The sequence below is a fragment of the Centrocercus urophasianus genome, unplaced genomic scaffold, assembly GCF_019232065.1.
Source record: "Centrocercus urophasianus isolate 14NV4802_14NV808 unplaced genomic scaffold, USGS_Curo_1.0 seq_14, whole genome shotgun sequence".
NCBI classification, from domain to species: domain Eukaryota; kingdom Metazoa; phylum Chordata; class Aves; order Galliformes; family Phasianidae; genus Centrocercus; species Centrocercus urophasianus.
Window position 1 is genome coordinate 32,578,147 of NW_024884586.1, and position 27,259 is coordinate 32,605,405.

General features: G+C 42.4%; 3 protein-coding genes across 15 annotated transcripts in view; 2 read left to right on the forward strand and 1 right to left on the reverse strand.

The window, feature by feature from the left end:
• Positions 1-40: 40 nt before the first annotated feature.
• Positions 41-2,448, forward strand: LOC122158316 (SRA stem-loop interacting RNA binding protein). Its single transcript, XM_042814923.1, has 4 exons — positions 41-160; positions 279-337; positions 832-939; positions 2,302-2,448. Exons 1-4 carry the CDS (start codon positions 76-78, stop codon positions 2,359-2,361), a joined length of 312 nt encoding a protein of 103 aa, XP_042670857.1. The 5' UTR covers positions 41-75; the 3' UTR covers positions 2,362-2,448.
• Positions 2,363-19,375, reverse strand: SNW1 (SNW domain containing 1). Its single transcript, XM_042814908.1, has 14 exons — positions 19,293-19,375; positions 18,617-18,770; positions 16,307-16,468; positions 11,004-11,099; positions 10,803-10,909; positions 10,079-10,183; positions 9,916-9,985; positions 9,110-9,175; positions 7,765-7,881; positions 7,300-7,441; positions 5,566-5,662; positions 4,381-4,498; positions 3,199-3,362; positions 2,363-3,120 (listed from the first exon to the last, which is right to left on the reverse strand). Exons 1-14 carry the CDS (start codon positions 19,304-19,306, stop codon positions 2,916-2,918), a joined length of 1,617 nt encoding a protein of 538 aa, XP_042670842.1. The 5' UTR covers positions 19,307-19,375; the 3' UTR covers positions 2,363-2,915.
• ADCK1 (aarF domain containing kinase 1) overlaps positions 19,241-27,259 on the forward strand; it is an 81,994-nt gene continuing 73,975 nt past the window's right edge. Inside the window, exons 1-3 of one of the 13 annotated variants that reach the window (XM_042814911.1) lie at positions 19,523-20,218; positions 21,460-21,536; positions 25,413-25,550. In XM_042814911.1, the coding sequence (XP_042670845.1) occupies positions 25,425-25,550 (126 nt within the window). In that variant the 5' untranslated portion in view covers positions 19,523-20,218; positions 21,460-21,536; positions 25,413-25,424. Of the gene's footprint in view, positions 19,296-19,522; positions 21,537-23,971; positions 24,012-24,191; positions 24,332-25,409; positions 25,551-27,259 lie in introns of those variants that run through there. The other 12 variants (XM_042814912.1, XM_042814913.1, XM_042814918.1 and 9 more) reach the window with 12 other exon arrangements.

A 27,259-nucleotide genomic window follows, 5' to 3' on the forward strand; every position in this document is an offset into this window, starting at 1 on the left:
GGCTGCGCCGCCGCGGTCGGACGGCGCGCGCGCTGCCGAGGCGGGGCGGAGCGGGGGAGCGCTACAGCTCACAAGATGGCGGCGGTGCGTAGAGCGGCTCGGCATTCCCGGCGGGTCTTCGACATCTTCGTGGCCGAGGTTCCCTGGACGGTGTCGAGCAGTGAGTGCGCGCCGACTCACTCCCTCCCCTGCCGCCCCCCCTCCCGGCACTCGGGGCTGCCGCGGCTCCGTCCCCTATGGCGCAGAGCCGCGTAACCATGCGTCCGTTTTTCCCGCAGAGGAGCTGAAGGAGTATTTCTCCCAGTTCGGGTCGGTGCAGAGGTGCCAGCTGCCCTTCGTAAGTATCCGCCGTCGGCCTCCGCAGCCCCCCGGTGTCCCCCGCTGCGCCCGGCCCGCGGGCTCTGACCTCCTCGGCACCGGCTCTCCCAGGCCTCTCGGGGTTCACGGCTGCCGCGGGCTTTGAAAGCCGGGTTGTCGTGGCTGAACCTGGCAGGCGCGAAACGACCAGCGTTGTTTTTCTTACAGACCCAAAACAGAGCGTCATAGCGGGCGCTCTAAAGAAAAAGATTCCATCCCTGCTGAAGCTCAGGCGGGGCTGCAGGGTCAGGACAATTTGAGACTCCCAGCCCTGCTTTATTCCACTGTAATAGCTCGCGCCCCCTCCCAGCTGTCAATGGAAATACGTGTTGTAAAGTATGAAGCAGACTTTTGAAACAGTTGTACTGGTCTCTTATTTCTGAATCCTTGAACAGGACGTGGATAGAAAGCTTAACAGCCTATGTAATAAAAACTTCCTACAGTAACCAGCTTCTTCCCTTAATCTGTAACTAGGACAAAGACACAGGCTTTCACAAACGTTACTGCTGGATTAAATTCTCATCTCCAGAAGAGGTTCAGAACGTGCTCCAGAAGGACTCCCACATACTGGAAGGCGCCAAGGTAACGGTTTCACTCCTTTAGTGCAGTAGCCTACAGAGTTGGGTCTTTAATTCTGCTCCCTAGTGGATGCTGTAACATCAAATTAACACCATACTTATTCAAGTGAAATTAAGCATTTTGCCACTTCAGTATACTTTTAGTGTTTTGAAAATTTATAGTTAGTTATTCCATTGTCTCAGCTTGACTACTTGTAGCTGTGTAACTGTAATAGACCCACAGAGAGAAACCATGTCCAGACATAAAGGTCTTCCATTATGCTAAGCTAAAGGAACACAGATGTGGTAAAGTTCTTCAGGAACTTTATCTATCTGTAATAAAGTTTTCTGCAAGCAGACTCCAGCATCAAATTTGCATTCTAGGGAGAGGCTGGAATGTGACAGAATACAAAGCTAAGCTTTTAAACCAGTAAAAACAAGTGACAGTGCAGTGACAGCTGGAAGCTTGCTTTTGGTAGTCTCTAAATAAGGTGAATTACTAAGGGGATTTTTATTGTAGACTTGCACATGCTTCAGCTGGCCTAGCTAAAGAGCAACCAGCAGGCTGCAGGAGAGATATTATCACTTAATGACTTTAAATACACATTATGAATTTGGCCTTATTGTTCTGACAAGCAATGTTAAGAGTACAGCCAGTTTGTAAGAGACTTCAGGGGGTCTTGCAAAACGTTGATTACGGTAAAGCATTTTGCTTCAGATGGCTCGTCCTACAGAAGCCTTTGTTCGTTGTGGTTATTTTATGGTGTCTTACAGCTGGCCTGTGAGGTAACAACAGTGCAGAAGAAAAGCAAAACTTCAGTAGTAGTTTACTGAATTCGCTCTTAAGATGCAGTAAGCCAGGCAATAGGCTGATAGTAGGTAAGCTGAGTTGAAAATAACATAGGATGTTAGCTGTAGACAATTACCAAAATAAGTACTGTGACTACCACTGGTGAGTCTTTAGTGTGAGATTCTCAATGTCTTGCAAAATGTGCTGCATTTTACTCTTGAAGTTGCAAGATATCCATATTTGCTTACCTACCAGTGAAGCCATGGACTGTTAACAGGAGGTACAAGAGCTAGAATGCTGCTTTTTTAGTGGAACAGAAGGCAGTTAGTTTTTTTTTAATAAAAAGACAAGCCTCTCTAAAAGCAGAACATGAGCACTTCTGTTAATTCCACTTGAAATTCCAAACGTTTAAGATGTGTTTTGCATGACCACAGCTAGTCTTATCAGTAAATTTTATTTAATATTCCTTCTAGGACTCAGCAGCTGTCACTATAGATCTCACACATTAACATCTTCCATATAAACATTTCAGAAAAATTAGAAATAAAAAGAAGTCAAGGTTTCTTGCCTAACGTGAACGATTTCCATTGTTTTCAGCTATTTCTCAGACAACAGCAAGGTAGAAGATACCTTCAACCAAAGAGAGAATCAGTGTGAATGAACTGTGGAAAGAGGCTTTATTTCACTAAATGTAAAGAAACTGAAATAAAGATTATGGAGAAACTGTGAGTATTGGATTTAAAACAGAATCCAGCTGCTTCCCTTCCTTGTTCAAATAAACTATGGAACAACACAGAAACGCAGGTGTAAGCTCTCTAGCATCTATTACAGCATGATACAGTAATTATTTACAGTGGGAGAGCTTGTAACAAATGAAATCAAAGCTTCAACTACTTAATAAAACCATGGTGGTGGGAAGGGGCTACATTCTTACCCTGAGATGCTGGGCAACAGGGAATTAGCAAAGTCAGAGAACTTGCTATAGAACAGTTCCCCGGTGAAACATTTCCAAGCAGTCTCCATTCTTCATAGGAAACTCCTTGGTAGAGGAACTAGAGTGTGTATATACATCTCCACACAGCAAAAGAGTTCTGAACTGCTTCTTTACATGGCATCACCCTATATACCTCTGTGATATTAAAAACACCTTCTTTTTTTAATGAAGTCCAAGCTTGTAGTCCGTTTCCTTGCTACTCCAGGTACAGAGGCACTCACTCCTTCCTCCTCTTTTTGCTCTCGTGCTCATGTTCCTTAGGGCGGCTGCTATCAGAGGGCCGTTTAGAACCACCGTGTTGCTTGGCTTCTTCCAGAAACTTGTCCAAACCAAAAGGATCCTCCTCAAATTGAACTGGTCCGTCTCTGCCTCTTCCTCTGGTGTTACGGTCGGAGTTAGAAAACTCTTTGTCAGGAACAAACCTGTGGGAGAAGATATTATACTCCGATGTTTGGGACTTCAGAACAGTAATTAAGAGTATTCTGTTTTTATTTTCTTACCTATTGGTCTTAATTCGAGCCTCTAGGTCATCACCATACATATCCTTATCAACATTTTTACTTGGTCTGTAGATGTTTTGAGCCATATCTTTGCCACTTCTCCAGGGCTGGTCATAAACATTATAAATCTCATCCTCTCCTCCAGCAAAGCCACTATCCATACCCTGTGAAGGAGAAAGGTGTACAGCTGTATAATACAAATGAGTGCCAAACTTCAGCTACTTTGTTTTAACATCAAGATATGGGCTTGCTGTCATGCAGATATGAAAACTTGCCATGATATGACTTACTATGATTTCTATCAAGTCCAAGCTCTTCATATGCTATGAGTGGTTTGGGGTCTGAGATAAAGTCCAGACAATGTAACACCATGTTTACAAGCTTCAGTCAGGACTACTTCTACACTGCCAGAAACCAGCAGGAAGGACTGCAGGCCATTCACATTTCAGAATAATCCATCATCTCAGTCTGCCCTGCAAGTACAGCTGGCTATAAAAGCCAAGTGCAGCCATACAGAAATGCATATTAATCAGAATTTCTGGCAAATGTGATTTAAGCTGACTCATCTAAATCACACACAAGTTTATGTAAGCCATGGAAGTAGGAGAGATGCCTGCTTGCTCAATTTTGATTTGTCAGCTCTCCCTTCTGCCTACAAGTCTTTCGTTACAGGCATGGAAAAGAATGACTGATACGCTGCAGGACTATTGTGGGACTTCTCAAAGCCTCATCTCTCTTTTTAATCTCTCAATAGTAAGAACTTCAGGGACAAATGTTTCTGTTATCTGTATATTCAGAAGCTTTTATATTATAAACAGTAATGAGAGAGGCAACTATTTACTTGCTGCTCTTTCAGAGCACATTCTCCTTATTCAATCAGTACAATTGCACAAAAGAAAGCGAAGCTACTGGAACTTGAAGGCAAAATAGCTTCTCTCTCCTACTTTTCTCCCCACAGACCCAATCCACTTTAGAACAGTTACACATTCTGAATATCCTAATGGTTGTTGCATCAGCTACAGAGTAGGGAGATTAGCAGTTTGCTACCCATTAAGTAGAGATTCCTCAGAGCTCATCCACACCATCCATTAAAGCAAGGTCCCCTCTGGACTCCAGCTGTGCCCACTGGAACGCGTTTGCTTGTTCTCACAAAACTACACAACTGTGACAAGGTATTTTTACCTTGCTCTGGTTGAACAGCCGCTGGTCATACTGGACTTCATTAGATGGCCTGGGGTTGGGTACACCTAGTGCAATGACTTCACTGATATCTCTGTTTTCATTTCTCTGCAGCTTCGACCTGAAATGAAAATTCGGAGTTTTATGAAGTCAGATAAGCCTTTTTTGTTTTTAAAAAACGTGCTCAATTGCGACCCGTTTCTCTATTAGTTGCTCACTATTTGCCCCAGATACCAGATTTTAACTGGTACTGTTTCTCACTAGGTTAACGTTTAAAATTTGTCTCCTGGCAAAGGAGACATTTGGGAAACTTATGTTCAGGCTAAGCATGACATTTAAATTTACTTTCCACTGCCTGCAATTTTTATCAAGCTGATTTGGTCTAAAATGTCTTTTTTTTTTTTTTTTTTTTGCACAAACTGGTACAATTATATTCTTGAAAGGCTGGGCAATCTAATTTTAAGATATTAGAGATTTTAAGCTCCAGAAACCATTTGTCCTCAAGAAATCTAGCTTGTGCAAACAAGTTACTTCCATTTACATTCACAGATCTAAACACATTTTAAATGTACAGTTTCAAGAAAATTCTACTGATTATATTTCAATCTCACTGAAAACACAGGTATCAACCTCCTTCTGTGAACATGGTAATAAAGTCTGAATATGCTGAGGATCTGCCAAGCAAACAACCCTCTCCGCTCCCAGAAGGGCACAAAAAACCCCACCCAAAACAACAACAACAAATAAATAGTGAAAGTCTTCTCTTTATCTGGAAAAATCAAAATTTCTTAAATCAGCCATGTCTGACTGCAGATAGTCTAAGCTTAACAACTTTCCAAAGACATGGATTCTACAAACAAGTGCTATATTAATGACTAAAGTTTACCCCAGGCTAGCCCCACACTTCCTTTCAACTTAGAACACTTACTATACATTCGTTAAGTGTTATGGTTGCAATCCAACTATTTCCTGTATACAGCCAGCGACGCTAACAGAGCTTGAAGCCCTTACCACACAACACTCCCATAGTCTAACTCAGTTATACCATTTCATACCAGTGAGCATCTCCACAACGTAAAATCCAGGTACTGATGTCAAGGAAATGGAGAAAGCTGTATGCAATAGCTTCCATAGTGGGGAATCCTGTATCAGTACAGTAATAAAGCAGCTTCTTTGTTTGTGACTCACCTTTTATCAGGAGCTGCCCTGGAGAGATTTCTGTCGTGCTGTCTCTCTTTGCGCCGGTCATGTCTTATTTCATCTCTTTCTCTAGCTTCTCCATCCTCTGAACACATGCAAGATTGCTTATTACAGACAGCTACTGAAGTCTGAATTAACTACAGCACAGACGTTGGCACAGTGATTCAGTTCAATATTCATTTCCAAAAGAGAAGTGACCCTCAGCACTGTATGTTAGGTTTTAACTAACCGGACATAAGGAGAACACTAACTTGCTCACTTAAACATACTTGATAAGAGACCTACAGCAGACATACACAACAACTATGTTTTCTGAACTTTAAAGAGCTCAGAATTTTTGTCATTCTACAAATTAACACCCTAAATACCTGCTGATGATTGTATCAGACCCTTTTCTGTGTTACACGTTAGTATAAAAATGCCATTCAAACACAGGCATCTTGAAGAACATTCTGTAACTCATTATCACCAAATCTCTTGGGCTGGAATACATCTACCCGTGCTCCAAGCAAGACGAATGCTGAAATCAAACCATATTGCTCTGAGCTTTCCCCTTCAGATCAGGAAACCCTCCATGGATAGACATTCAACCTCTCTGGACAATCCATTCCACTGTTTTTTTTTTTTGTCCTGATGGGAATTTTTTCTCCTCCTACACTGTTTGAAGTACCCACTTGAAATTTCAACCATTAACTCATTTTTCCGCGGTGTAGCTGTTGATCTCTCCATAGGAAGCCTGACATCAGGTTAACACCAAGCTCTCTGTTCTGCAGGCAGAACACACTTCATTCTCTCAGCATCTCATCACGCAGATGCTCTGCCCACCCGGCCATTTTGGTGACCCTCCACTGCAGTCATTCCTGTTCATCAATGCCTGTCTTGAACCGAGAGTCTCTTAAGTGGACACTATTCCAGATGCAGTCTAGCACATGACCAGTAAAGGAAAAACAACCCTGTCCTTCTGGCTGCACTCCTGCTGATGCAGCTTAGTATGCCCCTAGGAATACTGCTGCCAGGGCACGCTGCTAGCTTTTCTTCAGCATTTTGTCCACTAGGACTCCCAGGTGCTCCTCAACAGATCTGCTCTGCAGCCTGCTAGTTCTCAGCCTGTACTGCTAGAATCAGATTAGTCCATTTCAGCTGCAGTATACGATCATATTCTCCAACTTTAAGTGACATTAAGAGAACTGCTTTGTAAGTTCAGCACCTTGATCTCTGAAATGTCACTTCAATCAAGACGTAAGACACCACAGTGGTATAATTTAGTTAGGTTATTAGATTCTGAGCCTGGTAGCCAAAGCTGCCTCTCTTTAAGACCAATTACAACAACATCAAAGACAGAATACTGCATTTACCATCTTTGGAAACTTAAAAGATCATTTAGTTCTCATAGACAAAGTCAAAACAAGCCATTCCTGAAAAAGAAATTAGATTAGAACAGTCCATGAAAGCCATTACTTTGTACTGATCCAGTTATAGTGATCAATTCCTCAACAATCTCCTTAAACCTGGGGTTGAAATTCAGATCCCCACAAATTAAGCAAACATGTTGGCTGTTCAAGGAAAGATGTAAAAACCAGATGTTACATTTATAGTTAACATTTGGTTATTTTAATTTCTCAGGTTATTTCTGCAAACCTACGCTTCAGAGAGTGTAAAAAAAAATAATAAAAATCCCCAAAACAGACAACCCCACAGTATCTCAGCAACAAAGAAATGTACCTTTTTCAACATGGGTTTTGATTCCTGCTCTTCTTTCTCTTGCTTTCTGGGCCATTTCTCGGAGCTTTTCCTCATGTTTCTCTTTTTCTTTCTGAGCCATTTTCCTCTCCACCTGGGCACGCATCTCCACAGCCTCACGAGCCTGCACACATAAGACCCCTAGTTAGCACCAGATCATCTGTGCTGGAGTTACACAGTAAACAGGGGAAGAATTGAGTCCTATAGTTGAAGTTCAAAACCAGGAAAATATCACAGTTCAAGCTGAGGAACAACAGACGTGACCTCCAATAATTTAATCCATGCTGAACCACTGATTCAAACATACAGGGGATAAAAACATTACAGGAGCCTAGAAGCAGGAGACCAAAAAGCTATAGCTCTTCCCTGAGCTGATTTTCCCAAGGAATTAAACACATAATAAAGGTAAAACCACATGGAACAGAACAGTTTAAACAACCAACTGACCTTTCTGTCAGCTATATAGAGAGCCTCAGCAAGCTTGGCAAAGTTTTCATTAATGTGAACAGTCTGCAGTCCTCTTCCATCTGCAGCCAGCCGCTTGTCTAACGGGATGGTGTAACCCTAAAGGGGAGGCAGGCAGTTACAGAAATTAGCAAGGTTTTTAATAGCAAACCTTATTACATTTATCGGGTAAGAAAACAACAAAAAAAATACACTATCACAGAACTCAGACAATCATTAATTTACCTCCATGGACTTTCTTTAGATGTACTCCAAATTCGTATCAGGCAATACTAAGCTTTCCTCCAATTCCATCCCACCCCAAATCTAGATCACGTTTTCCCTTCAAGTATGAGTGAGAATGAATTTCTGGTTAAGCTCTGCTTTTTGCTTTCAGAATTGTAGGTGGCAGCTTTCCTCCTCTCTAGGTAGTTTTACCATTTCTTTTTAAAACTCGATTTCCCTGAAATGCTCTCATTAAGAGATCCGCTATTAAGAGATCAGCTGACTCAAAAATGAGAAATTATGGGTCAAGACTGCAAGCAAAAGCAAGAGACACTACATGCCTGCATTCAGAAGCTGAAATCTGCAAGTATCTATAGATATTTTAAGATTCTTCAGATAATTCTACAAAATTTTTGCTTTGGTTTTAGCATCTGTAACCTAAAATTTGATCTACTAATTAGTGTCAGTCCCAGTGATGCAGCTGTGTTGGGGTAGAAAAAAATAACATCAGTGCATGCAGCTGTCCTTTCTCCATTTGAAGAGGCTGTCTCACAATAACAGCTGAAGTTCAAGAACTAGATTGGTCATTGCAGCATGTTCTAAGTTCTCATTTCCCTCTGAATGTAAACTTACCTGCTGATTAAACAAAAGGTATAAGACATAACTACTCAAACAAGAAATAGCTAAGCTAGCCTATGATAAAAACTAATTAGTATAAGAATGCAAGAAGGACAACTTGCTGGAGATTCAGACAAGTATTAAGAAGAAACCTGCTTGATTCTCTAAGAACTTTCCTTTTTTTCAGTTCAGATGGCTTTACTGCATCAGCTCCAGAGACTTTGGTTTGCTCCACATACAGCACTATTACGGGGATTTTAACGAATACCATTTTTCTCCTTTCAAAGTGTATAATCTCAGCCATGTATTCTCAGTTCTATACTGTTGTCATTTTGACAACTGTAATGCACCAGAGAGAAAAAATCTGAGCTGTACAACTGTGTATTCTCTGTGCTGGAAAAAAAAAACAGTTTATCTAACTCTGGGTGTTTAAAACTAGTACAAAAATGTATGTCTAACAGCAAAGTCCAATATTTGAAAGGTGATTTTATGACGACTTGATTACCTTTGCATTTTTCCAGTTTGAAATGCACGGAGGAATTTTCCACTCTTGTTGCTCTTTCACAGTCATCTGATTGAAGTGAGAAAATAATCTTTAGTTTTACAGCAAAAGGAAATATTGTTTCCATTCTCAAATGCAATTGTAGTACCACTGACATTAATGAGCTTCAGGGCACTCACTGGAGAAAAAGTATAAAAAAGGGGACACACACACACACACACACACACACAAAAAAAAAAAAAAAGAAAAACAACCGCTCTTCCTAGCAGGAATTAAATGTTCCTGCATGGTACCTTTGCTAACATGGCAAAACATTATGGTATAGCTATTTAGCTATACCTAAACTTTCACCACACAGGTTAGAACTTACAGTCAGGTTGTTAACATTTGAACATTAAATGGCAGTTCAAGTTGTAGGAAACTGAAGAACCTCTACAGATACCTCTGAGAGAAGATAATCCTTCTCAGTACAAGAAATGCCCCATTGTTTTTCTAAGAGTAGAATGAGCACACCAAGGCTAAAGCCTCAGTCTACTCACCCATGCCACAGACAAGCCCTGCAATGCAAACCTATGCATGGGCAATCTACTCTGCCCTTGACAAGTTACGTAGGAGAAGAGGTAGTTTCAGAACTGTCCAAATGAAAAAAAAAAAAAAAAGAATAAAAAAGAGGCTGTACCAGGCACCAAATCTGTCACTTAAAGTATCGCAAGGACAGAAAGGAAGAAAAGGTGCATGGAAATGAACTAGATCAATGTACAATCTAGGATTCCAGCTAGAAGTGAGAAGGTAGCTATAGTACTTCATACCTTTCTACTAGGAGAGTGCATCACAGGTGCTGGAGGAGAAGGTGGTCCACGTGGAATCTTCTTATTAATTCTGAACAATTAACAAAACAAATGCAATCAGAATGTTGTATGAAAACACACTTCAGAATCTTTTATTTGCTATGAAGAAGTTTTGAATACCTACTTGAATCTTGGAGGTTCCATGGGGTCTTTCTGCATTTCCACCATCCGAATAACTCTCTGTTTTGCTCCAGAATTGAAGGCAACACCTTGCTGAGATGGAGTGTACCTGAATAAAAGGAAGTGCTTCAGCTTTCTGCAGGCAGCCAGGTATTCCCTTCCTACCACCATTTTCCCTCAGTTCACTGCTCTGGCTGCATTTTCACTTTATCCATACCAATTAAAGACATTTCCACTGTAAATGCCAGGAGCAAGTAACCTCACAGAGAACACTTATCTATATGCAAGTAATCAATTGCACTGGATAGAATGCATCTCCCCAGGGCTCTATTCTCCTGTTTAAACCTGGACTCACAAAGTTATCACAAATACTAGCTTCCTGATAATTACAAATTCTTTCAACTGAACTTCTTATTTACAGGACGAATCTTGCAACAAACTTTGTTTCAGCTTGAATCTCCCAGTGAGGAACCTATTTCCAGGAGTACATCATCCACAGTCCTCCCTGACAGATCTGTTTTTACTGCTAAGGCAATAAGCCACTGGAAGCACTGCCACTCATGATGCACTCAGACATACCTCAACACACTTCAAACTAAATTATCACGAGCAGGTTAATTCATAACACACAAACTAGCTTCGTAGAACCTCCAGAAGGACAGACTTGAGTGTCAGGGAACATCCTAATTGTGTACCTAAGCTCTGGTGCATGCACCAGCACTACACACCGTATGTACTGCGCAGGAGCCAGTTTGTCTGCCGCTCGAACTGGCATAGCGGCCGCAATTTTCTGGGACACTGACTTCTCCAAGGCTGCTCTCGTCTTCTCTGTTATCTGAAGAAGAAAACACCACGGTCTGCATCTCATTGGAACACACAAGACATACAGTGTTCTTCAGGTAAACGAGGCACATCAGTGCATACGACACCTCTCTAATCGTCTCCTCATCTGGTCTTTGCAGTTCAGGATCATCCACATTCATGACTTCTTTTGGCACAAGATCCGTGTACTTGCTGTAAATAATCTAAAAGACAACATGTGTTATTAGTGCTGGAAAACAGAATAAAATTTAAAAATCAATACTTCAGCCCTAGATTAAAGGTTTGATACTAATTAAAGCTTGTACACAAAAATAAATACGTTATAATTACACATTCTTCAGTGACTTCCACAGAACAAGGAAACACTCTTCATCCCAATTTACAGATAAGATAATCGCAGAAAACCAATCTAACTGAATACAATTATGGAAATCACTCTTGGAACTGGGATTAGGCACAAACTGCTGCTTCCTTTCCCCACATTTTTCCTTCTTCAGGATCCAAAGCAGACAGAAAATTTGCATTTTTATTTCTGTTTCCAAGATTAACTTAATTTCATATATGCTTTTTTTTTTTTTAGCATTTAGATTCTTTTCATTTCATTTGTACATTCCTGGAAAATTTGAGAAATCTGTTCTCACCACTTTCCCTTACACGGGTACTTCAGTCTTCATACAATATGCAACTGGGTGTCACTACCTTTGAAGGCCCAAATTTGAAATACACTGAAAGTTGTTAAGAGAAGTACAGGGAAAAAGCTCCACTGTGTTGCATTAATGTTGCACATTTATCCATTACAGTAACATGCGAAAGTCTTCAAAAGAGTTAAGTCATTATTTTAAGTTTATATGTATAAAGCCCACATCTAGCTAGGAAGCTGACATGCCTCAGTATTAATTTGGCACACAAAAGCCATTTACTGCTTCTCATCCGACACTGCTAACACTTTAATCCCTTAGATTAGTAACAATGGTGTTGCAGCATCTCAAAATGAAGGAGACCTGAAGAGCAGCGTTTCTCTGTGCAACTCTAAATCCAAATGTCTTGCTGCATGAAGAACCAAGGATGCTGCAAGAACTGATTACCCCTGAAGGCAGGAGAAGAAAAAAGCGTAAGAGGTTTCTCAAACCTACCACATGATGGGGTACAACTGAGCTACATGAACTAGTTAAACCATACAATACTGCACACAAAAGAAAAACTGCAGCAATGCGAAGAAAAAAAAATAATCAGTAATACTGATGGAATTTGCCTGGGAATACCAGATTTGTTTTTTTTTGTCTCCATCAAAATCTGAAGAACTGATACGACTGCATGTTCTAACTGGAGCCCTTTTTTGAGCTGGCACAGAGAAACGAAAGATGTTGCACTGCGTGGTTCTTCCAGACATTATCTTATTTTAACATTAATATTCAGAAGTCCTATTGATCCAGGGTAAGGAGACTGGGGCACTTTGATATTCTAATATGCTAATTCCCTACTATTTTCATGTAGGGAATTTAAAAGGAAGCAAGGGCCTGAAAAGCAGAATAGCCTTCTAGCTACAAATTAAACGCTCAATTTTTGGTACAGACAGGCAATTCCTTTTCTGTTTCAGGCAGTGACCAGAAATCTGCATGCCACATGCCATAAGAGAACAATTTCACCTGAGTAGCTCATGGTAGGATTTAGCCGTGAGTCACATTCACAGTTCCAAAAGACAACGTACAGAGGCATGTATCTTAACAGCAATTTCTTAATTTAACACTCAGAACATCTCTCCTCAATACATTTTATTCTATCTATCCAGAACAGCCCTGTGTAGCTCTCATCAATCCCACGTGTTGTCAAGAAGCTACTATTAAGTGTGGCAGATTGAATGCCTTCCTCAAAGAATGACTTCTCCATACAGAGCACAGACCATTTCAGAAGCCATCACAATTATCTGGTTGGAAGCCTAGCAAACATACTATGGGAAATCTAGCAATAAACTCTCAAACCAAACTCCACTGAGAAGGCAAATAACGTTATGAGTAAGGAATGCTTCTGACATTATTTTAGCTCAGTTCATAGCCTCTTAACCTGTCCTATTGCTGTGACAGGAGTTCCTACAAGCATGGAACCACTCTCCTGTGAATGCTTCAACTGAAGTCACAATAATGAGAGTAAACTCTAGATAAGGCTTGTTGCTCTTTTCTTCTCCATTAACATCTAAGCCACAGCCTTGGGCCACAAAGAAAAACCATTCTTGCCATTAAAAAAGTAACTGAGCTAATAGTTCAGTTCCCTTACTGACCTAATAACAACGCAGTAAGCAATTACATCCCTTTTTTCTCCCAATAAGGAGACAGTGTATCAGTCTCACCAACCTGCAGGTCAATTATCAATGCTCCAAGCACTACTTCAGTCTGACTTTTGTCAAGAGCACAAGAACTGGAAGAACTCTCCAGACCTAATGACACAGCTAGTGCTGAAAGTCCTTTCTCTGGATAACAGCGTGGAACTTCATCCTCAGATATGTAAGGTCATACATCCAGATTCATCAACATTATTCAGCATTTCATATCTAGCAGAATTGCAGACTGACAAGCCTTCTGTTTGGGAAAGGCAATCTCAATCATGTCAGCATTTTTCAAGGAAAATTCTCTGAAGCAACTATTTTTTAAATTTGTAAAGGAACAGATGCAAGAGAGATGAACCAGTGCAACAGTACAAACTGCTGACAAGCCATCTAGATGCAGGGTCTGGATGATGGAACTGCTGCCTCTACAAGAAGGCAGAATACTAAATTCAACCTCAAATAAACCATAAATTGTTGCAAAAGCAAAATCTGCTTCTTAACTCAGACCAAACAAGTAACTCACAGAAGAGCATCAGAAAATCCTTCTTGTTCCTGGTAGTCTGTTAAGTATTTGTTTCTCTTAGCTCCAAGTATTAGAATTGAAGAAATACTTGAATTACAGCTGCTGCTCTCAGGATAATAAAACGTCTGTATGTAATCCTACTAATATGCACTATTGAAAGTGCTACCATACAGAAAGCATGATTCAGCTTATCCCTGATCACTGAAGAATAGTTCCCTATGACATATTTACTAATACTTTATCAGGCCCTCTGCAAAACAAATCAAGCAATAACACTTCTGTCACTTCCAGTGAAATTGTTTCAAATACTGTATTTTCCTGCAACTTTACTCCTCCTTGAATCACAACTCGTCTTTAACCTCAGCGTTTACATCCAGCTGGGTGCAGTTAGAATTAAACTGCACCAGAAGGAAGAGCTGAGGGAAAGAAGCTAGGAAACCCTACTTCTAGTTCAACTGCTAACAGAGCCTGGTTTTGCAAAAGCTACCAGCTATGCCACACCAGTAAGCACGGCCACAAAACGGGAATCCCTGCTTCTTTACACAAGTGCAACAGATGAGTCGTGTAACAAATGCTGCTACAGATCTTCATGGAACTGATATGACAAACGTTAACAGCATGAAGTTAAACTTACTACAACTCTCCTAGTTTTCCCATAGCACTTATCAAGCTCTTCTTCTAAGCTTTTATGTGACATTCTTTAGCAGATGAAAGCAATGCTGGAGGCACACTACTGTGAAGACCTGTTCTTTACAGTATTGCCATAATTCTGAACTAAATAACATATAGCAGGAGACTGGTCTTTTTCTTTCCCCTGAAGTTTATTGCAATTTCTAATATTTTTTTTCAAATACATTTAAATGCTGATGTTCAAATCTGAACAGGCCTATTATATTAAAATTCAATCTGATCCTATAAGTGAATCTATCTCTGACAAAGCTGTAAAGGTTTTGGGTTTAACGATACCTTCCCCTCCCACCCTTTTTATTTGTCCTACAGCTTTCTCCTTAAAACAAGTATGACTGTCACTTCCCATCTGCTCTTCTTCTCCACTTTTTTTTTTCCCCCCATTTTGGGATAAGTAAAATTTCTATTTATCAAGTATTCAGTGTCACAGAATTCTCTTTGTGTCATTATTACTTTAGCATCCTTCTCCTGACAAATATTTCAAGATGCTACATAAGGTCTGATTAAAACCCAGTGTGAGTCCCCTCAATATTTAGTTTCTGTTTTCTCTCAGACTGCTCCCCATCCATATGACATGCAGTTTGACTGATCTGAACTCTTTCTTTTCCCAAAGGTGCTGCAGTAAGTTAAGATGCATGAGGCAAAGATATACAACTTGTAACGCTTCTAACTCTCAGCTGAATATTAGTTAAACATGAAATCCTATTGGCATTAACTCTGCAACTTTAGCAACTGTAGGATCAATTTAAAACAAAAAAAAGCCCATTTTAATCAGAGAATCCCACTGATATTCTTCGAATGCTTGCCCTGTTTTGTTTGTGAGACAATGGTCACGTTCTGCTCCTGAGCATTAAGAGGCATATTACAGACCCTTAAGCTTTTCAAGACAATCTAAATTGAAGGATGAGAAACCAAAATATTATGTCGAAAACAACTATTCACATCTATCAACTACAATAATCACCACGTTTTCATTTGTTTGAGCTGCCCTATTCTTTACAGGAGATGCTCTCTATAACAAGGAGTTCATCAAACATTTGGTCATGCCTCATTTCCAGCCACCAACACTCATCAGAAAAAATAAAAAAATTAATGTAGTCCACTTCATTATACTTGAAAAAGCAGAAGTAAGATATTCCACAGAAGGAACTTGAAAGACATCAAACTGTTTCATCAACACTAGTTTGAGCTGCACAAGACAAAATATAACCTCTTTGTTTTTAGAAAGACAACTGCAGATGGGAAATGAAAGATGGATTCCATTAAACTCAGTGAAATCACTGAACCTAACACAGGATTTTCGCTATATAGGCGCCAGCAATGCCTTCTGCTGCAACTTATTTAAAAATAGTAAGTTTCTAAATAAATAATAATAATAATATAATAAATAATAATAATATAATAAATAATAATTTAGCTTCAAATACTAAAATAGTAAAACACAAGATGCATTTCAGTATTCTGAAAGCTAAACTGTGTTTTCTGACTTTTTAGCCTCTTTTCTTTCCACATTGAAACAAGGCTATCTGTGACCAGGCCTGCTTTCAATTTCTTGTCTTCATGGGAAAGCCCTCTCATGAAAGCTGCTACGCCATCAATCATGTTTTCCTTAGAGACTCTCATCATTTCTATCTCCTCTTTTTAACTGCAAAACAGCATCACACATGTGGCAACAAAATTCTTGCTCATTCTATCCTCCTAGTCTAAATGCTCACATCTGTCTGACATCATTTCAGCTCTTAAGAAAAACAGGAATGTATTTCAAAGAGGTCATTCATTTGTCTAATGTCAAACCAGTGACTACAAGTCTATGCAACACGTGCAACTTCTCCAGGCACGTGTGTATATGTCACAGTCCACACTTTTGAGATCAGGATTACCTTGTCCTTTGATTGTCCTTGTCGAGCAATTGCGTCGTATTTTATTTTTCCTTCTGCATCCACCTGAACAGCCAAAGCATTGGACATTTTTTTCTTTCGGCCCATATCCAACGGATATTGGGCCACATGAATTTCTGGAAAAGCACCTCCATCTCCAAAATCCTACATTAAAAAAAAAAAAAAAAAAAAAAAAGGTGGGAATGACTGAAAGACAAAAACGTGGTACAACCATAGAATCATATAATGGCTTGGGTTGGAAGGGACCCCTAGGATCATCAAGTTCAGGCAGGGCCACCACCCTCCAGATCTGGTACTGGAGCAGGTCATAACATTTGCACGGGTGAGAAACGGAACAAAACAGTGGATTGATTTTAACAAAATGAAACACTGCTAAAATGCTCTAGCAGCATTACTGTAAAAGGAAAGATGACTAGAGTCTATGCTTGTCAAAAGGAAATACAAAGACATTCTGCAGGAAACTGTCAAGAATTACTCCTTACTCAGAGAAATTGCTTGTATCACTGGCTAGGGCACACAGGCAGTACAGCATGACAGGCAGTAAATGATCAAGTATTTAATTCACATGCAAGTTATTAATTAGAACTTCTAGAATTTATCTGCTGCAATAAAGCAACTGCTGAAACATGCAAAAATGAACCACTAGAGATTTCCATCATGAAATTGCTATTCTTGTAATTTTAGTTATCCTATCATAATTATGTGAAAAAATTTAAAAAGCTTTCCAACACTCCCAAGCCTGCAGCTCACAGCTTTACAATGGCATGAATGCCAAGCTACCAATTCCCTTATTTTGACACGTGACTTGAAAACTGGACAAGCAACCAATAGCTTGGTGTTCTCAACAGTTTACTTTTCCTCTTGTTCAACTTCTTAGTGTAAAACCATTTAAGGAGCAAAATAAATTAAAGACCTCTTTAAGCAGGCCATCCTGGCTCACTAACACTGAAGATGCAAACAGAATTGGTACACAATTGCTAAACCAAGTTCAGGCTATGGTTTCAAAAGCAGTTCTCCAAAGGAGGCATTTTCTCTAAGCAACACTATTGTCTCCTTTCACCCTTCTGCAATGGCTTTCATTTTGCCCAACAGCAAACCACAGCAAGGAGAAAGGGTGGCTGTCTTGGGTAGGTTGATCTCCCACACATTCACCATGAGACCAAACAGCTACCACCACTGCAGCAGGCAGCACGGGCCGAGACTGGAACAAGTAGGCACATTTCTTTCCAAAGCAGCACATACTCATGTTAGTCTCAAGCACTCACTGAAATTCAACTTCAGTTGTTTAAAGCCTTCCTCTGGATGCCCCACGTTCAACAGTTAACTACAGAATCAATGCTAAAGCATAATCCAGAACTAAATTCAGCTATCCCTCAGATTTTTCTACATGACCAAATCCATTAAGAATAGATGTTGTTCTTCAATTATGGCATTTCTGGATAACCAGATAAAAACTATACAAGCAATTATTATTCTTTAAGAATTTCTTTTTGTCTATGAGGCAAAAAGGGAAGTCTCTATCAATCTTTCTGAGATGTGCAGCATTTTCTGGCCCAGCCAGCTGGAAACTGATTGAACTAATTTAAGTATGGCTTTTTTTTTCCTTTTTCTTTTTTTTCCTCCCCTAACATTTAGAATAAGTACTCAAACAGTAACTTTAGTAATGAGCACTGTAAGGAAAAAACTAAACTATGCATTTCGTTACCATGACCTTAATTAAATGCTGAAATTCCATAAAAATATTTTATTTTAGAGAACCACTAGAACTACTGCTTTAAGTCACCTCATCCAGCACTCCCACACCTAACAAGTTTTTCTCTGTTACCACTCCCCAGCAGCAGTTATCTTTTGCTACCCTAAGAACACAGAACACACGAGCATTCTCTTCTCTGCTATGCACCTGTTCACTTATTCCACCTGTAATCCAGACACGTAATTAACAAATAATGATAGAGCAATGGTACGGCCATCATTCTCGGAGGGTCACTGAATCTGCAGACCTTAAATAGAAAGGGGACAGACCTAGTTCCACATTACCATGGTGACAACCACGGAAGAGAAGAAACTCTAAAATTTGCTGTTTACCACCAAACTTTTCAAGTAACTGCATGAATTGGGACAATTTCCTCCAAACAAAGAATGCATCAATCTGGATGGAAATTCTGCATATAGACCTGCACAATTCTCTGTAATAATCTCAGGAAACGTGACGGTTTATCTCTACTCTGGAAAAACACACTTTTATCACTGCTAACGCAGCTGTATTAGTACGATGAGAGTTTAAACACCCACCTCTAGTGTCCGCGGTATCCATCCTTTCCGGTAGCCGTACGGAGGAGGCTCCCTTCGTGATGAGACCAGAGCAGTCTGCCTGGATCTCTGAGCCCTCGCTCTTTCTTCTAGCTCTAGCTGGTCTTGGGACAGCTGGGTTGGAGCTGGTAAAAAACTGCACGTCCCCAGACAGCCACCAAAAAAAAAGACACATCAAAAGGTAAATCTTAGAAAGGTGAATTCCCACAGACAAACCTGCGAGCAGTTTTCCCCAGGCGGACACCTCGCCACAAAGCCAAACTCCCACGCCCCGACTGGGCACGCCGCACTCTCACACCCCCGCCGCCCTCCGCGCACCGCCAGGAAGCGTTCGGTACGGCAGGGCAGGCCGCGGAGCCGCGCTCCCGGGGCAGCAGCTCGCAACAAAGGCCTCGCTCGCGGAAAGGAAAAGCCGAAAAGAGAACAGATACCCCACAGCGGCCCTAATCCTCTCCCTCAGAAAACGCGCGGAGGCCCGCCGAAGCACGCAGCGGTGCGGAGGCCCCGTCCCGCTCTAGGCCGCACAAAGCGGGCAAGCGCGGGCAGCTCCCGCGGGCCCGGCCCGCATCCAGGAGGGGCCGCTCGCCCGGCTGCGCACCCACCGCCGCCAGCGCCTCGTCACCGCGACCGGAACAGCGCGGGAGGCAGAAGAACGCACCTGGTGAGCGCCATCTTGCCAACGCTCACTCGAAGTTAGGCCGCGGGCCGGGGGAGGGACGCGCGCCACAGACGCGCGTGCGCCGCAGCGAGCAGCTGGGAGTTGTAGTCAGGGAGACGGCACGCTGCGGAACGGGCGCGTGCGCGCGCCGACGGCGCAGTGGCTGCTGGGAGGCCCGCGGTGCCTGTGCGGAGGGTGGCGGCTTGCGGGTAGCGCGCGGCGCGGTGCTGCTTTGCGTTGCCTCCAGGCTCCGCGTGGCGCCTAGTGGCGCCTCGTGGAGCCGCAGAGCTGGGGAGGCTGCGGGACCCTGTGGGTGCGTGTGGTTCAAGGTCCAGGTGGCATTTGAAGATCTGCAATGGACAGATCCCGTTGGGCAGCCTGTGGCGGCGCTCTGCCACACGCACAGTGAGTTAGTGCTCCCCAGTCCTCAGATGGAATCTCCCGTGTCCCAGTTTGTGCGCGCTGCCTGCTGTCCTGCAGCCCGCGTCCACCCGCCGGAATTTCTAGGAAGGGAAGGCTGGAGGAGGGGTCAGGAGTTCCCGTTGCAATCCTGTGCTAAAGCGCACCTTGTCTCTGCTGGGACTTGGGTTTGGCGTTTGTGCTTTGGTGGCAGCAGCTCTGTCATCGTCTCTGAGTGACAGAGTTGTTGCCTTCTCTCCAGGACAGCGGGCCTCGCAGGAGTTCTTCAGACAAAGCTGAGCATATGAGACTGTGACGTATATCGTTTATCAGTAATTGTCACGAGCAAAGCTCACCTGCCATCTCTCCTACCCTTGCCTGTCAGTCATTTAGCAGCAGAGTTGCTGTTGTCTGACAGTTCTGGTCCTGGTCAGAAGCCCTTTGCCTGTTTCTGTCTGGAGTTGAGGAATGACTTATTCTCCCTCCTGCGTTCCTGATTCTTCCTGTGCATCATCTACCATTGTGTGGTAAATACACAGCTTTGGGATCTATTGCAGCCAACCTGTAAGGCAGACACGAACTAAAACAGAACGTGGGCAGTGTGCTGCTGCTTCTTTGCTGGTTTCCTCAGTCTCACAGCTGCATGGTTGCCCTCTCCATGCAGACAGTAGGCTGTTTGTGTTTGCAGATCTTTATAGCTGCCTTGGCTATAAGCAGGAGCAGTTCTTTTTTCAACACTTTATTTCACCTGAACCCGCTTCTTTTTGTGGTTTGCTTTTAATGTGCAAATTGGTTGATGTAGAGTTTACGTGTATGTAGGGTTCATAGCACAGTGTAGACCGGACTGTATGGTATGATGAGGCTGTATGGGCTTATTCAAAATCCCATGGCTCTGTAAGCTCATCTCTGTCTGTATTTTAGGCATGTGCTGCTAATTCAGCTGTGGATAACTTCTTGTGCCTGCACTGCATTACCTGTTGCATGTCAAAACTAAAAAATGCTGATGTAAATGGTTTAACTGGACAAAAATGTTTACTGAAATATATTTCTTTGAGAAATTATGAAGTCGATGTAGAAAGTTTGGAAAATTTGAATATTTTCCAAATGGAACTTTCAAGCTTTGGTTTAAAGCAGCATTTGTTGGGAGCAGGTAAATTCTTAAAACCAGCATATTTACTTTAAGATCCAATACCACATCATGCAAACTTTTATATCAGGAGTGGAGGTTAAGTACAGAATGTGTTGTCCCTGGAAACAGGAAATCAGAGAGATTCAAATGAGAAATTAGGCAGAAACACTTAACAAAGAGAATGATTAAGCTTTGGAAAACTGTGAAAAGTGTTCGTTTAGGTTTTTATTCCTTATTACCTTCTAATCAAAGCTGAAAGCATTCTGGGAAGAGATGCTGTCAGTATTACAAGACTCCTTCGGGCAGACCTGGGGTGCGTGGGTCTGTACATGAACGGCCAGGTGAAGCATCATGTCCCACAGTATACACAGCATCAGACAAGAAAAATTACTATTCTCTCCCAGCTCTGTGAGCTGATCATTTCCATGCATCTTCATGTATCCTCTAGTTCTGGGCTTCGTGTGCACCAGACTTAGTTATGATTAGAGATGCCAGCTCTGGCTGATTCTTCTTTGATAAAAAGAAACATTAAGCAAGAAATGGATCTGAGATTCTTAAACCCTTTTTTTCCCAGGTATACGTATCCTTAGGAAAGAAAGATTAATTCATTTCTGTTTTACCATGCTCTTTTTTGCTTAGCATTTCTGGGCAGGAACGCTATCAGACTCAACACGTGCATCAATTTCCACAAGTACGCCAAAATAATCTTCTGTGTGGTGAGTAAAGTATTCAGGCACTTCATCCTTGGCTTGGCTGTCAGTGGGGACATTTTTAGTTCCATGTGAATACCACAGCTGGTTTTGAGAACACTTCCTCCAGTGTGTATTTCTGGTGCATTCCAAGGAGTCTTTTGGGGTAGATTTAGGCTGTTAAATCCTCTCCATCATTTTTTATCTACTTCAGCACTTTCCACATTTGCAAATGCAGAATTAAATGGCTCATGAAATATCTTGTAACAAATGAAGATGACAATACAAAGTAATGTAATAAGCTATTGCTAATATCAGATACCTGTATGCCTAATAGTCACTGCGCATTGTGGAATAAAAATGATCAAAATAAATGACACTTCTTAACTCAAGGGATAAATTATGCCACAGGTAAGATGCTAAACAGTGAAAAAGAAGAGATTTATCTAGATGGAAAAGTTCAGCAACATCAGCAACCCCTGCTCTTCTTTGGGATTACAGGCAGTATTCAGAAGGAATAATTATAGCTGGGGGAAAAAGCTCAGGTCTATTTAGATTAGTGCTTTTGGAGGAATCTTTAAATTCTTCAAGCTGTGTCTGTATTATCTGGAATGACTTAAAGGGAGACTGGTTTAATTTCTAATATTCGTTATAATTTTTAGAAGATTAAAATTTTGCAGATAGGCAAAAATCATCTCAGATGCTTCTGAGGTGATAGTAACCTTTCTGTTACTATGGTTTTGTAAACATGGTTATGCATTCCACTCACAGCTAATAAATATCCTCTTTGGACAGGGGATGTAGTGGCCTGTTGAAACTTCCCCGCATCTTTAGAAAGCAGAGTCAAAGGAATTTTTTTGCCAGCAGAAATTATAAGAGAGGGGTATGGAGGTGGAGTGCAGTTGTCTAAACTGACATCGGGCAACAGTGTTGAGCAAAGGCTTTGATTCTTGCAGAGAGGGATAAAAAAGTAGTACAAGTGGATTTTGCTGCTCATATAAAGCACTGCTCTCCAAGCAGCACAGATGCTGGTGATACTTTCCATATAGCTTTCTGTATTTTTCATCATAGGAAATCTAAAAAAGAGGTTGATTCTCAGCAATGAAGGCTTGTCCTCTGCTCAGGCAATCTGATTGCTCTTCCCACTCCAGTGCTTGGACAGTGAGGCCCGAGACTTTGTGTATGGTTCAGCATTTCATAAGATGCACACCTGGGAGGTAAAAAAAAAGGAAACACTATTCACTTTTCGTTTTCCACAGCAATTTGGGGTAATCTGAGATTTAATTTATTCACCAGTTGAAAGGGAAGCGGAAATCAAGCCATCATCTTTCTTTTGAGCCAAGCTCTTTCTTGAGTACCCTGTGGAGACTCGCACAAAAGAGCTCTGATCATTCTAACTAGGTGCTTGTTCTAATTATAGAAAGATTGAGCATTGCTTACAAAATTGCCCACTGCACTTCAGCACATGGCATTGTTATACTACAAAAGCTTTTTTCTTTTTTTTTTTTTTTTTGGCCCCAGCAGACCCAGCATCAGCCTGTTTAATGGAGAGCTGCAAGGAACAGAATTAATGTGAAGAAACCTCACACATATTTTCCAGGAGAGGCTGGCAAAGTCGGGTGCTGACCTGCTCCCTTTGTTGCGAATGCGGCCAATGCCTGTGTTGTGGCAGTCAGAGCGGGGCCTGGGCTGGGCCATGTTCTTGGACATCCTGGGTAGAACCAGCAAGCTGTGGTCAGGAATCAGAGGTAGTGCTGGGGACACAGCCCCTGTTTCGGATCTCTTTGATACAGTAGGGTGATAGCTTCTAAATGGATACTTCACTGCTATGCCCAATATCAGCCTCAGCCCTGGAGGTGGTGAATGTGCTGACTAACACAAACGTCGTAGTTCTGCCTTTCCTAAGTTGTGGATGCTTTGTTTCTTAGGAGAATGTTTACCTGTAAGACCACGTTGTACAGGCATTTATGTCCATGGGGATGGAAAAGAAAAAGAAAAAACCTCATAGGAACAGAAAATACCCTCAGTATTGTTGGGATCTTTTAGGGAAGTCTTTAGCATTGTCTCACAGCCAGGGTACAGATGGGCAGGTTGCCTTCATCATGGACGAGAGCTGGGCATCAAGGTATGTCCTTGAGCATCGTGGTCAATTACTCCTTCCTCAATAAACTTGCATCTTTTGCTTTGTAATTGACGTGTTCCTAAATCCCTCTTTACTCTCGGCTGCCTTTGTGTGCAACTGTATCCACGCAAATACGAACGCAGCGTGGAGGCACATTACTGAATTTCCATCGTCGATTCCAGAATCCCGTTGGAGACAATAACTCAAAGAATTATCGCGCTCCCGCTCCGCGCCCATTGGGCCTCTTCCCTCCAACTCCCTTCGGGCGGCCTCGCCCCGGAGCTGGGAACTACCCGTCCCGGCATGCCGCGCGGGGAGCGCCGCGCCATGTGCCAGGCGCGGGGGGAGCGGGCGCCGGGTGCTGCGGAGCCGGCGGGGCGGTAAGTGCGCGCTGCCTGCTGCGGGCGGCCGAGCGGGAGGAGCGGCGGGGCCGTTCTCCGCGCTCCTCAGCGGAGCTCCTCCCGCTCGGTCGCCCGCCGGGCCCCTTCAGTGCCAGGCCCGGCAGCTCGGGGTTGGTTGTGGGCCTGTAGGACGCGAGCGGATGTTCTTTTGGAAACAGCGACCCGTGTCGCTGCATGCGTGGTTTGGTTACTAGGCTTCTGAGAGAAAAGGCACGAGCCGGTGACCCTGCTAAAGGGGCACAGTGAGAACCAGGAAACTTTCTGAAATGAAGGCGATTAGCGCGGTCCTTCTCCACGAGGTAAAAATCCTGCACTCTGTCAAAGGTTCTCTTGAGAGCTTGCAGAGTGAGGCAGCCGTCTGTGCTGCTTGAGTCATGGTGTAAGCAGAAAGACCGCTCAGTTGTGTTTTCTGTCTGACTAATAAGAGGAAGGAGAGGAAAATATCGCCGATCCATAGTTTTTCTTTCAGGTTTAAATCCTATAAAGTGACAGAATGAGACAAAAAAATGTAATATTTTTAATGAACATGTTTACACTACCTTGCACACCGTAAGTAAGGAATACAGTGCTGCAGAGTGGTTAGTGTGGTTGACAACTTTATCTCTGCTCACATCTGCCAGAGGAAGGGGGGTGAGGAAAAAAGTGAGGCACCCGAGGCCCACCCTGCTTGAGCCAGGCCTGGGCTGTTGGTACCTGCATCTGTCTGTTCTGCCAGTGCATTCCTAGCCTGGCATTTGGATAAGCTGATGAGAAAGCAAGTTTCTTGGTGACTGATCAGGACCCCATCCCCTGTGTTGGATGCAGCTATCTGGAGCCACAAGCAGGGATGCATCGCGTCTTCTTTCCAGTGTTCATCAATACTGAGGAGCTTTCACAAGCAGCCTAGCAGTTTCCAATCAGTTTTGGGCTCTCTTAATATTGTTAGAACATTCTTTAAACTCTGCTTTTTAAATTCTTCTAGTACACCCTTATAATTTCACTATGCTGTCATACCTTCAAAACATTTGCAATAGGGAGGCAGCCTATTCCTGTAGTAAAGAACCGACTTACGATGAGCATATGCTGCCTTTTCTCTGTCCACCTGTTGTTTCTTGTTGTAAAATGTTTGGGACCACGAATAAATCTTTTTGTGGTGGATATGCAAAGTCTAGACCACTTCTGGGTTAGTGGTCTGTAGGCACTGTAGAGTTAGAAAAAATAATGAAATTAGAGCAGAGCAGCTTGCACTTGGCTGCTGTGTAGTTGCACGGGCTCTTTGCTAGGGGCAGTGCTAGCAGCACATCATTAGCAAAGGAGCAATTAAAACTTGGATAATCAGATCCCTCCAGGCATTACTATGTCTTTCTCTGATGTAACTGTTGCTGTTTTGTGTCTCAGCAGGGTTCACCAGTCATGGCAAGAAGGGCCTTGAAACTTGCCTCACTGGCAGCAGCTGCTTCTGGCATCTATCTGTATGGCAACAAGTTCATGGATCCCAATGATTTTGGAGTTGTTCGTGTGGGCCGAGCCATTGCCACAGTAAGTTTCATAGTACAAAAAGATTCCTAGAGGGGTTTCAGAGATTTGGAGTTCACAAATACTTGTGATTCTGTACAGACCCTCTCTTTCAGTTGCTAACTAGCGCCCAAGTGTCAATAGGTCAGCTGGGAGCTCCTCAAGTTGTTGACACAGTGTTGTTGACACTGTCTGATGTTTTTTGTTTTTAGTTTAAATGCTGCCAAACCTAAAAACGTTCTTGAGTTTCACATTGCATGCTTTCAGTAAAGTTACAAGTTGTGGCCCTTTGCTGGCCTTGCTTTTAAATCCATTTGAGGGTTCTGCATCCATTGCTGCTAGAAGTGACCTCCCCAAAGTATTGTCAGTGCTCTGGTGGCAGAATGTGCTTATGTCTGTGTGTCTGTATATTGTTCAAACAAGAATTTTCTGTTTCTTTTGGAATTCTGTTGCTTTAATATATGGGACTGTATATGGTCAGATTTGTCTCGAGAGATTCTTCATTTCTGCTGCATCAGTGATCTCTACCTTTCCACTTTGAGATCTGCTCAGGGATCTGCTCTAACCTGAACAGTGCAGACTGGTCTGATTTCTGGACCACAAAGAGGCTGAATCTACCAGATTATATGGGAACTGCTGGCTTATGGCCTGAACCTCTGATTGATCACCTGAGGTGAGCAATGAGTCAGCCACAGGTGAAGGCAATTCACCTGTGCTGCAGGAAGGGGTGGAGCCTGGCTGCACCCCTCCTAGACCTATTTAAGAGCTGACTGCCAGTAGGGAAGGATCTTTTCTGGAGATTGCCTCTGCTGGTGTTTTGTGGGTGAGCCCAGGATAGGGGTAAGCCTTCTATTTATTCTCTTTTTTTATCATAGTCTACTTTGCCTAACTCTTGTTTATTTTGTGATTATAACATTCCAGTATTCTTTGATTATACACAGAGTAATTATACATGTTCATTTCCTGGCCTTGCTCATTTTGTAAATGAAAACTGAGGTTCTGTGGCAAGCAACTTTCGATACTGGTGGAATCTATGTGGACCTAACCTGTATATCCTCTGATCTAGGTCTGGCCAGGTTTCTTAATCATTGGAGCATATCCAACCAAAAGCAGGCTGTATTTGAAAGGCTGTAATTCATAGAATAATAGAATAGCTTAGGTTGGAAGGGGCCTTAAGAACCATCCAGTTCCAGAGTCCTGCAATGGTCAGGGTCGTCAGCCTCTAGATCAGGCTGCCAAGGGCTCCATCCAGCCTGGCCTTGAATCCTTCCAGGGATGGGGCATTCACACCGCCCTCTGAGTAAGGAACTTTTTCCTAACAGCTAACCTAAATCTCCCTTCTAGTAGTTTTGAGCCATTCCCCCTGGTCTTGTCACTGTCAGATATTATAAAAAGTCCTTCCTTACGTATAGGCTTTCCTTGAGTACTGTAAGGCTTCAGTAAGATCTTCCTGGAGCCTTCTCCAAGCTGAACAAGCTCAGCTCTTAGTCTCTTCTCATCAAAGAGGTGCTGCAGCCTTCTGTGTATTTTTATGGCTTCCTGTGGACCTACTGAAACAACTCTGCACCATTCTTGAGGTGGAGGCCCCAAACAGACACAGAGCTCCAGATGGGATCTCACAAGGGCAAAGTAGATGGGGATAGCAACCTCCCTGATATTTAAGAAGTGAGTTTTGCAGCAGCAGATGCAAGAATCTAAGATAGGGTATGGTGTAACAAAAAAGAAAAAATTCC